Source organism: Nycticebus coucang, chromosome 2 (assembly GCF_027406575.1).
Source record: "Nycticebus coucang isolate mNycCou1 chromosome 2, mNycCou1.pri, whole genome shotgun sequence".
Lineage (NCBI taxonomy): Eukaryota > Metazoa > Chordata > Mammalia > Primates > Lorisidae > Nycticebus > Nycticebus coucang.
This window is the reverse complement of record NC_069781.1, coordinates 33,340,702-33,352,508: the sequence shown is the minus strand read 5'-3', so window position 1 is coordinate 33,352,508 and position 11,807 is coordinate 33,340,702. Positions and strand designations below refer to the sequence as shown.

Below are 11,807 nucleotides of genomic sequence, written 5' to 3'. Positions count from 1 at the left end.
CACAAAGATTTGGGAGACATTTGTCTTTCAAACAAACAGAGTGGAAAATCTTTACTGAATATCCAGAGCATTTATTAAAGACCCATGACTTGTCAGATTAACAGTAGAGCTAAATTAACTCTGTAACTAATAAAATGTTTCAACTGCAGTCCTATTGACACATAGGGCTGGATAATTCTTTCCTGTGAGGGTCTGTCCTGTGCATTGTAGAATTTTATGAGCATCTCTGGTTTCTCTGCAATAAAAAACAGTATCAGCACCCCATAACAACTCAAACTGCATCACCCTTAGGTCTAGAATTAGTTACACCCACTGTCTTAGCATAAATGCAACCGTAGATCTACCTTCCTAAAGCTAGAAAATATTAAGGTAATATTACCTTAGAAAAGATAATATGAAAGTCACTATCTAGCAGATTATATCCAACCTAAATTGAGTACAATTCAGTACTCAATTATTATAGAAATGTCAAAATGATTACATCCAACCCAAAATTACAAAATGTGTGAAGAAGCAGGATAATCTGTCCCATAACCAAAATAAATAAATGAAAGCCATTCAATAGAAACAAATTTGGAAATGAGATGATTAGTGGACAAGCAATTATAAAATATCCAGAATTTACAGAAAAACTAGAACCCAGTTAGGAGAAAAATTATTTAAGAAATAATCTAAAAATTAAATATATAACATGTGAAACAAAAATTTTACTAGATAGGAATAATACACAGTGCCAAGAAACAATAGAAGCAGGACCTTGTACATATAATATGAATTGTGCCTCAAGCCTTGATGCCATAAGTTGAAGTTTCGAAAGAATTAAACTAGGATCAGAATGACATGTAGGGTTCATCCAAGTGGAGGTGAGCAGAAGTTAAAAAACCTTCCCCACAGGGTGGTACATGCTTGTTCTAATCAAGCCACACCTAAAGAAGCACCCAAGTAAGGGAAAAGGGAGGGCCACCAGCTGGAGATTTGCTTTAGGAACTCTCCCAGCAAGAATAGTAGGAGGGCAACGTAAGGGACTAGATCACTTATGTCCAAACCTGGATTCATGCCAAGTAAGTGAATTACAGGGTGCTCTCCATGTTGGAGGTCAAGGATCAGATTATGGCTCTAAAACCAACAAGAATGAGAAATTTTACAGAGGAAACTAAGGATAAAACCAGCTTGTCACAATAGCTGGTGATACGGACCTAGGATATGCTGTGGTGAGCCAAGGTAGAAGAATCTGCACTAAAAGAAAGGGGGCAAAAAGATTGTAAATAGGTTTCTAAGGAGTTTCAACTCACTGGAGCATAAAATGAAATACTTTTCCCTGTCACTAATTTCAGTCCTTTTCCCAAGTCTAAAAAACTCTGTAGGCGAACAAAACTTTCTGGTTATTTTCAGCCGTGAGATACTCACCTCCCAGCCCCTTTTCAGACTTGTTCCTCTGCCAGTCTATCCCTAGAGAAGGAAAGTTACCAAGCCTCATCCCTCCAGCCATAAGTCAGTTTTGTCTTTCTTTGCAGGACCCTAAAAACTCCAGAGGCTCTTTTGTGGTATCTCCACACTTGATTTAGATTAGCACAGTGCTCCCAGTCTTCCAGAGGAACCACAGTGGATGTTTTCTTTATATACATAAGAAAGAGAAAGGGCAAGGAAAAGTGGTGATGGATAGTAACAGGAAGACTTACGGGAGAGATGCCTAACCCTAATAGTTGGTGCTTATGAAAATAAGAGGTGCTAGTTAGCATCCTTTATCTCTATTTTGGAGTCTTTACTACTATTACTAAATTAGGAGCCAGTAGGAAAAGTCAACCTCAATATCCCGTACAAAGGGAACTACAATGAACTCAGCACCATGCTGGAGATTTTGTAAAACTTATTAAATCTTTACAATAACGCTGGTAACACAGTTTATTTATTCCCTCTTTGAAAATAAAGACACTACAGTTTAAAAAAGATAAATAAACCTGCCTGATACTATTTAAGCATTTTGTGATAGAACTGAATTTATATTCCTGCTATCTCCTTTCAGAGCTTTTGTGCCACATTTTTCAGTGTTGCTACAAATACACTAGAAACATCCACTTCCAATATCACCAGCAATAATAGCTAAAGGAATTCATTGTTTTTGTGAGAATCTCAGTTCAGTGTAGACTGTTTCTGGTGATTCTAGCTGAGCAAAGCTCATGAAGGAAAAAAGAGTAAAAATTTCTCTCTGTAATTTTGCTTTCTCCAATGCAGTCTTTGATGATTGCATGGATGTCATTTCTATTCTTTTTTATTTTTTGCAGTTTTTGGCCAGGGTCAGGTTTGAACCCACCACCTCTGGTAGATGGGGCCAGCGCCCTACTCCTTTGAGCCACAGGCACCACCCCAAGAAGAGAGTTTTTTTTAGTTAATTTTTTTAAAGACTTTTATTTATTTACTTTTTGTTGTTGTTGTTGCAGTTTGGCCAGGGCCGAGTTCAAACCCACCACCCTCGGTATATGGGACCGGCACCCTACTCACTGAGCCATAGGCACCACCAACCATGCTGACCTCATTTTTTTTTTTTTTAATTTTTAAATTTGTTTTAAATTAAAAGTAAAATGTATATGCATTTATGGTATACAACATGATGTTTTGATATATGTATACATTGTGGAATGGCTAAATCAAGCTAATTATGCACAAAAGACCGACATTTTCCTGGAGTCTTAGTGGGTAACGGCTTTCCTCCTCAGCAAGTATTTCATAGCCGCTTTTACATCTTTATTTCTTAAGCTGTATATTATAGGATTTAACATTGGGGTCACTACTCCATAAAACATGGATACAAGACCTTCTGTAGCTTGCAAATGGCCTTTACCAATCAGGTCTTTGGACTTGGGTTTTGCGTACATAAAAAAGATGGTACCATAAAATATGATCACCACAGTCAGGTGAGCTGAGCAAGTGGAAAAGGCCTTGCGTCTCCCTGCAGCCGAGTTCATTCTCAAGATGGTATAAAGGATGAACATATAGGAGAAAAAAATGACCAATAATGGAAGAATTAGGAAAGCAATATTTGATGCAGCTAGGGTAACAATGTTGAGGGATATATCAGCACAAGCTAGCTTGAGGACAGCTAAGATCTCACATAAAAAATGATTAATAATGTTATTTCCACAGAAAGGCAATCTCATGGCAAGTGATGTTTGCACAATTGAATTGATTCCACCGGACAGCCACGACACAGAAGCCATCAGGACATACACCACCTTGCTCATGATGATGGGGTATCTCAGAGGGTTGCAGATGGCCACATAACGGTCAAAGGCCATCATGCCCAGAAGCAAACATTCCGTTGACCCCATTGCAAACCCAAAGAACATCTGCACTGCACATCCAGAGAAGGAAATGTTTCTTTTCTTTGAGATCAAGCTCACCAGTGTTGAGGGTACAGAGGAGGATGTGTAACAGATATCCAGGAAAGAAAGGTTGCCCAGGAAGAAGTACATGGGAGTGTGAAGACGGGAATCAAAGATGCTTGCTATGATCAGAACACCGTTGCCAATTAGAATCACTAGGTACATGACTAGAATCAGAGCAAAGAAAATAATCTCGAGTTTTGGATAACCAGAGAGTCCCAGAAGAATGAATTCTCTCACAAATGTCTGGTTTATCTTGTTCATGTCCCAGATTTCAGGATGTCAAAGAAAAATCCAATATAAAATATTTTCACAGCCAAGCAACAATGAAACAAATGTCTGTATGGTGAAAAGGCGAGTGTTCATTTGATAATTCTGTTACTACGTTATCTTCAGCAGTCTTTGTGCCTATATTATAACCATACCAGCATGTTGACAGTTTCTACACCCTGCGTCTAACCAAAGATCAGAAGCAAATTCAGAAGTGATCTTTCTTATTGTTGAATTCACCCTACGTTGAGTCTTCTAAAAGATTAAATGTTGGGCTGTAAAAATTGCCCTAAAATATTGGAGGCAATAAACCTGACATCATTTAGACAAGCTCAGTGAGAGAGCAGTGGGAAAGGCAAAAGATAACAAAGACTGAAATTTTGATCTGGTGTGTAACAGAAATATTCAGAATTTGAAAGTAAGTTTAATTTTTATGAATATTTGTTTGTTTACCTAGAACTCTCTCTTTCTAGGCAGTTAAGTGTGCATTTTCATAGGGCAGACATTTAATCATAGTTAATTAAATCATATACGCTGCAGTTTGACATCTGTCCAAAGGTAAAGGTTTTGTTGATCTCACAGTAATAGGCCACTCTGGCTGTGTGGCTATGTCCTCTGACAAGATCATTGTGCAGACTTTCTCTGCATATAAATGATGAAAGATCTTTGAAGACCAATACAGCATATCTTCATTTGTTTTATTTGTGGCTTTAGAGTTATTCTTGATAATTTGTTTAAGTGGTGAGCCTGAAAAAAGAGTAATAATGGTTAAACATATTTGTGTGTATGTGTGTGGTACTTAATACCGTACATAAAACAAATGAATCTTTTCATTATTCCTAATTTTTTAAAATATGAAAGACAGAATGGGGCTAAGTTATCCAGTCTGTATGTAAAAAGTAGAAATTGAAGCTTAGCTCTTCGGCAATGAAGTCTAAAGCTTTTTGAACTACACTAACAAAAGCTATGCATTGTTTTTCCAGTAAGTATTTTTAGCCTTGTTTTTCATATTCATAAAAATTACCCAATCATCCTTTTAAAACGTAAATTCTATTTCAATAGTTCTGGGGATAGGCTTGTGATCCCTAAATTCTGTTAAGTTCCTAGGGTATGCTAAAGCCATTAGGATGAGGCCACATTTTGAGTAGCAAGAAACTGATTCATACATAGTGACCTGGCAGATTATCCAGATATCTGTGATTCAAATAGATTTTCTTTTGTGTGATTATATGAATTGGTTTAACAACTTGGAAAATGACCAAGAATACAATTGTTCTGTGTTTGCCACCAAAATTCAGGGCAACATCTTGCATTCAGTATGTTTCAGAAAATAAATACTTTTGAAACATAAATTTTATAAAAACAGGATAAACTTTTGGTAAATTACTATAATATGTGTAAATATTACTGATAGACTAACTTGAGCACAGTCCTGTTCTGAGCTAAGAATGAAAAAAATATGACACAACGTGTCTGCCAGGAGAAAGTCCACAGCTCAGTAAGGGAAATAGAGAACTACATATGCAACAACTTGACATCAAATATATCGCGTGGCCAGGGTGAATAATAAGTATTCCCAAAAAGAGGAGGTAAAAATAAATAAATAAACAAACAATTCAGGAGAGAGTTCTGAAAGCTTCTAGACTTGGATCTGGAGGCACAAAGCCTGAGACTATAAAGGCGAACTTGACAGATCTGGATGCACAGAAAGCTTGAGACAGGCCAGAAGAGAAGAGGGAAGTGCGGTATTCCAGAAGGGACAGCAGGTTCAGCAATGTCTTCGGGTAGCAGACTGGCAGTACCTGATTTTCAGACAAGGGTATATCATTGGAAACACATGTGAAAAAGTATTTAGGAAGGAACATATGTTCAAACAGAAATGTTCAAATGTTCTGTTCAATGTTCAAACAGAAAAATCGACATTTCTCTTTGTAGGGAAAGGGCCTATTATTAAACAATACCAAGCATAAGGTGAGTGTTCCAGGGGTGTCCCATCTTTTATCTTCTCTGCCATACATTGGAAGAAGAGTTGTCTTGGACCACACATTAAATACACAAACACTAATGAAAACTGATGAGAAGACAAAAAGGTCTGTGCATAATTTTCACAATATCTGACTCCATACATGAGCAAAAAGTCCTCACATAATGGGTATGCAGCTTGCAAGCCACAAGTTGGACACCCCTAGACCCTTCTGTGACTTTAAGTGCCCTCCAAACTTGACAGCATGTAATCTGATGTTACGAGGTTTTGAGCAAATATGTGACAAAAGCAATTAAGTGTTTAAATTCACTAGGTTATCTGGGTGTGCCTGGTATATACACACATACACATGCAAAATCATCTATCTGTATTTGCCAACAGTTTCAGGTTAATCAAAATTGCATGTCTAGGGCTCACATGGACTTATAGTTTTGAGAATATGAGCAAAGACCCAATCCCCTACTCTTACACTGCTTGATGATAGGCAGGAAAATTTCTGTACTGGGTACAATGTCTTAAAGTCAGGAGCCCAGCTAGACAGTGGGATTCTTATTTCAGAAAACAATTTGGTTAAAGACTATCAGGTGGAAAATTTCAACTTTGAAAAGGGTCACAAATGAGAGAATGCTGAATAGCCAAATGAGAGGTGAGAAAATTGAGTCTTAAAGAAATTTTTAATTTCTATTTACTCAGCTTAAGGCCTTACATACATTTTGAGAACCTTTTTGTTTATTTGAATTTTAGAAAATTACTTAAATTTTATTGCAAACTTTTATGTACCAGATACCATGCTTAAAATTAATTTACTTGGCTGAGGTCACCTGGATAACAACAGGCAGGGACAAAATCCAATGCCATTCCCCTCCCACTACTTCCATGCCTAACAGGCAGCAGTAAAATATGTATAGAAATCATCAGTCAGCCACAGAGAATGGTCAGTGAGCACCACAGATAAATTGAGATCATAAAGGCAAACTTGACTGTACTCAGTTAAGAATTCACAAAGAGAATAATAAGACTTGAGCACTTAGTACTTCTTATCATGGAGGAAGGCTCATGGCTGTAGGATGGAATCACATGCCCCAGAATACTGCCTTCGTTGAGAAATGATTCTATACTCCCCCTACAATCTACATAGCATAATAAATCAAAATTCTCCACAAGTGGTATACAGAAATTGGAAAAGAGATAGGAGCTCTCTGAGCTGCCCAGTCATGAATGCAAAAGGAAGAAGATAGCAAGACATGGGCTTCCCAGGACCAGGAAATGTGGTGGTGTTCCAGATCCAGCCTGGCCCGTCCAGTTCAGGCCTGGAGAGCCTGCTGGTTTCTCCTTCCAGACCACGCATGTTGGGCTACCTCAACTACCCCTCCTGCCACATGCTCCAAACCTTCCCTGCCTAAGGAGAAATTCCCTCACCAATTCACCTGAAGCCAAGCCTGTCTTCAGCCTTTGGTTTTCTTGTGTTCTCATCTTTTAGAATCAGTTTTCTTGTTTATTGTGTGACAACAAGAGACGTGGGGAGGGAGCTCACCCGTTGTTCATCCCTCTACAGCTAGGTCTATAACACTGTGGCTGCACAAAACAGGTGGATTTTGGCTGAATGGGGAAGATTTACTTTCCAGGCTCTTAAGAAATGTCCCTGGTCAGGACTTCAATATACACAAATTATTCACTTGCAACAAGGTCTCATTTAAAAAAGAGAAACATCTTTCTGTTGGTATAACAATGTGCCATCTTCTACAGAGATTAACCAGTTTGTGGACTGCCAAGTAACCTAATCCTTGCTTGAATGAATTGGCATGCAGTTAAACATATGAAAAAGTGCTTGTGATTTAGAAACATTAAGTTCTACTTTTGAGGTTATTTTTTTCTTCTAATACGTAGCCTGTTTTTTTTTCTTTGTACAACAGTGATAGAATTGTATACCGTACTTTCTCACAGATTTGTTTTGAGAAAAAAATCCGATAGTACATTAAAATTGTTTCATGGGTCAACTAGCACTGTGCAGACAATAATGATAACATTATTATCATAATTGTATCCAGTAATAATAATAAATTAGTAGCTGAATTGCCTAATGTTCACATTATAAATCTATATTTAATAATAGCTTTAATTATGTATTAAACAGGCCTGGCTTCATGGTATTCAGGACTTACCTTTATAGTGATAAATGATTTCTATCTCCTAAAAAAGTCAGTCACTTCTTGGCATTTATGTATGTCAGCATTCTGAATGGAGGTCAGATTCAACAAAAGATGCCAGATTCCATAGATGTAGAAGAGTAAAGATTTGTTATTCAACACTGATTGTAATTGTTCCCCAATTCCCAAAGTAATTTAAAGTTGGAGTGAGAGATCTGTGGGATGGAGAAACTTCTGGTGCTTCAGGGACAGTGTCCCACAGACCCAATTAAGATTGGAATATATTATGACTAAACTAAAACTCAGAAATGCAATAACATTCTCTTGCCTGTGTAACTTTCGGAAACAGGGGCAAATGTTCCTCAAATATTATGAAATGTGAGAAGTTTTAGTTTAAAATGTATTTACCAAAGAAAAGTAAATTCAAAGGGCTTAATTCAAATAATTCATTTTATCTTTTACTAAGATAAAATGCTATAGATGAAAAAATTATCTAGATATTATGAATGAAATAAAACATACGTTTGCTATTATTTGAATGATTGATTTTTTTTACTTCATCTTTATTATTTTTGATAAATTAATTTTATTCAGGATGACATTGACAACCACTTTTGGAATGAAAAGAAATGCAGATAAACAATAAAATAAGTAAACTGACAGAAAGATATGAATCCATATTTTTAAGGACACAAAGGTAAAAATTAAGAAAAAGGTCCAGAATGGATAGTTTGGAAAATGAATAGGTAGACAGCCATTATTTATTTATTATTTGTTTGTTTTTTTTTTTTGAAGTTTTTTTTGGCCGGGGTCGGGTTTGAACCACCGCCTATTGTATATGGGGCCAGCACCCTACTCACTGAGCCACAGACATCACCCAGCCCATTATTGTTTTAAGCTAGTCTATTAAGCTATATTGCAGATATTAACTTTAAGTTTTCACTGTCATTTTCTAATAGATGTCACATTTCACTGTTAAATACTTGGATTCTGAGGAAAACTACTTAAAATTTAAGGGCAATATTTATGCAGGCGCGTGGACACATACAACACAAACCATAGTATGTATAGATTAAATGCAAATGGAAATGTATTGTATTTGTTCTTATAAGGTTACAGACATTAACAGCCAGAAAAATATAGAAATATTTTAGTAAAACTTCCCTTGTTATAGATGTAAAATTGAAGTAAAAGTGGTGACATAACATTCTCAAGTCACTGTTAGTATTTGAGTTAGGAAGGATTAAGAACAGTCTCCCTCATTCAATAGAGGAACAAGACAATGACAATAGTGACATGAATTTTTACTGAGTCACAGACTATAGCTAATAGAATCATCTGAAAATGTAGGTCTTCACTGACTGGAAGATAAAAGAGCCTTACATGGGGTGGTAAATTGTGAGGCACTTTGGGATTTATGAAGCTAAAGAGAGATTATCAAAGTAGGACTTGTCTATATCTATCATAAAACTTCCTTAAGTACTAGAATCAAATGGAAGCCTTTATTCTCTCTTTGGAAGTGACTTCTTGGGAGCATATGATGAGAGGACATGGAGGCATTCAAGCAATCCAACAAAGTAGGGAAATAATATGCATCTTATTGTCCTTCTCAGATGTAGAAATATTCCTGAAATTTAATTTACTTCTCAGCACAAAAAGCAGAGACTAAGTGCAGCTATGAGTCAGCTTCTGAATGAATCCAGGAGGAACCATAGTTGGCAAGTCAATTCCATTGGCCTGCTATCCTGGCTTTCAGTGTGACTGAGAGAGACACACTTGTTCTGAATTTGCATTTGCATGCCTGCGTATAAAGCAGATACTACTACTACTGGTATGCACCTAGAGTAAGAGTATTATTGTAATGTGAGTGTTGGCCACCTAATTAAGCAACTCCAAGTACAATTCAAGAGTGATTTACAGAGTATCATAAAAAGTAGATTTATCATGTACATTCCTATACACAAAAACCTGGACCAATAAAAATATAAATGGACAACTGAAACCCCTGCTGACAAAACCGGAGAATGATAAGAAATCCTGAACGTATGCCTTTCACAACTGAATGAGTATGTGTTAAAACTTAATATACATGTGACTACAGGGAGATCACCACTGGATATTATGGAAATGTTGTAAAAGATGTGGAGAAGATAGTGGGCACTCAAGCATTCAGAGAAACTTCTTTCTAAAAATGTTATTTGTTCCTTTGTTGGTGGGTGGTTCATTGCCTTAGTAAGTTCTAAAATAAGCATCATTTACTGAACACAATACTATGACAACACAGATAAATGTTACTACCACCCATATTCCTAGGGAAATGATGCTACAGATAATTCTTTCTTTTTACATTTTTAAACTGGAATTAATGGTTTCTGTCTCTTTACTATCTGGTGGACGATGCTGGCCTATATGCTCATACTTATCCAACCCTATTCCATACAACTAAGAATCAGTGAAGGGGAAACATTGACCATATTTGTATTATGCCAACTGTGAATCAGTCCTCTAGCTGAACTCTTGTTGGTAGCAAACCGGAGTTCTCAGTGATTCTAGCTGAGCATGGTTAGTGAAGTCAAACAATAAGAGTAGCTCCCTCCCTAACTATGGTTTCCTCCAAACAGTTCTCACTGATTTACCTATGAGTCCATCTTTGTGCCTGTTACACAAAGACCTATGTTTCTGGTGTTCTTAGCGAATAGATTTTTGGTGTAGCAGATATTTCATAGCAGATTTTACATCCTTGTTCCTCAAGCTATAGATTATAGGATTCAGCATGGGGGTCACTACCCCATAAAACAGAGAAATTAGCTTGTCTGAAGTTTGCAACTTGTCTTTTCCAATCAGGTCTTGAGACTTGGGTTTTGCATACATAAAAAAGATGGTACCATAAAATATAATCACCACAGTCAGGTGTGCTGAGCAGGTAGAAAAGGCCTTGCGTCTTCCCGTGGCAGAGTTCATTCTCAAGATGGTATAAAGGATGAACATATAGGAGAAAAAAATGACCAGAAGAGGAAGAACTAGGAAAACCATATTTGATATGACCATGGTGAGAATATTAAGGGATATATCAGCACAAGCTAGCTTGAGAACAGCTAATATTTCACATGTGAAATGATTGATAATATTATTCCCACAGAAAGGCAATCTCATGGCAAGTGATGTTTGCACAATTGAATTGATTCCACCGGACAGCCACGACACAGAAGCCATCAGGACATACACCACCTTGCTCATGATGATGGGGTATCTCAGAGGGTTGCAGATGGCCACATAACGGTCAAAGGCCATCATGCCCAGAAGCAAACATTCCGTTGACCCCATTGCAAACCCAAAGAACATCTGCACTGCACATCCAGAGAAGGAAATGTTTCTTTTCTTTGAGATCAAGCTCACCAGTGTTGAGGGTACAGAGGAGGATGTGTAACAGATATCCAGGAAAGAAAGGTTGCCCAGGAAGAAGTACATGGGAGTGTGAAGATGGGAATCAAAGATGCTTGCTATGATCAGAACACCGTTGCCAATTAAAATCACTAGGTACATGAATAGAATCAGAACAAAGTAAATGATCTCGATTTTGGGGTATCCAGAAAGACCAAGAAGAAGAAATTCTATTACAAATGTGTGATTAATCTCACCCATATCATCTGCTTTCAAGATGTCAATAGAAAGTCTAACATAAACTATATTCCCTGCCAAGAAATAAATGCTACAGATTACCTGATCATTCTTTTAGAATATATTAGGACTGCTGGTTTAAAGCCCTAACATACAATTATCTTCAATAATGTATCTGACTAGATTACAATAACATTATGGGAGTGCCTATGCCCCATCACCAATATGTTATGATTTACCTGTGATCAGGCATAGACCCACAGAAGTAATTCTTTCTGCTGTTGAGGATGTGTTCATGAGTGAAGGATACTCTCCATAATTGAGGTTTCCAAAACCCCTGGTCAGTTACCAACTATAAGCCTAACTTCTTTATTTTATCTACCCAAGACAGCAAGTAGTGGAGAGGGA

The 11,807-nt window shown here is 37.1% G+C and overlaps 2 protein-coding genes across 2 annotated transcripts; both read right to left on the bottom strand.

The window, feature by feature from the left end:
• Positions 1–2,687: 2,687 nt before the first annotated feature.
• On the bottom strand, positions 2,688–3,661 carry LOC128574675 (olfactory receptor 13C4). The gene has a single exon (XM_053575538.1). The coding sequence runs from the start codon at positions 3,642–3,644 to the stop codon at positions 2,688–2,690; it is 957 nt and encodes a 318-aa protein (XP_053431513.1). The 5' UTR covers positions 3,645–3,661.
• A 6,788-nt stretch (positions 3,662–10,449) lies between these two features.
• On the bottom strand, positions 10,450–11,543 carry LOC128572668 (olfactory receptor 13C3). Its single transcript, XM_053572695.1, has one exon. It carries the CDS (start codon positions 11,421–11,423, stop codon positions 10,470–10,472), a length of 954 nt encoding a protein of 317 aa, XP_053428670.1. The 5' UTR covers positions 11,424–11,543; the 3' UTR covers positions 10,450–10,469.
• Positions 11,544–11,807: the final 264 nt, after the last annotated feature.

What these genes read in the sequence shown, in the direction of transcription:
- LOC128574675 (XM_053575538.1), bottom strand. Translation starts at nt 3,644, where the DNA reads ATGAACAAGATAAACCAGACATTTGTGAGAGAATTCATTCTTCTGGGA.
- LOC128572668 (XM_053572695.1), bottom strand. Translation starts at nt 11,423, where the DNA reads ATGGGTGAGATTAATCACACATTTGTAATAGAATTTCTTCTTCTTGGT.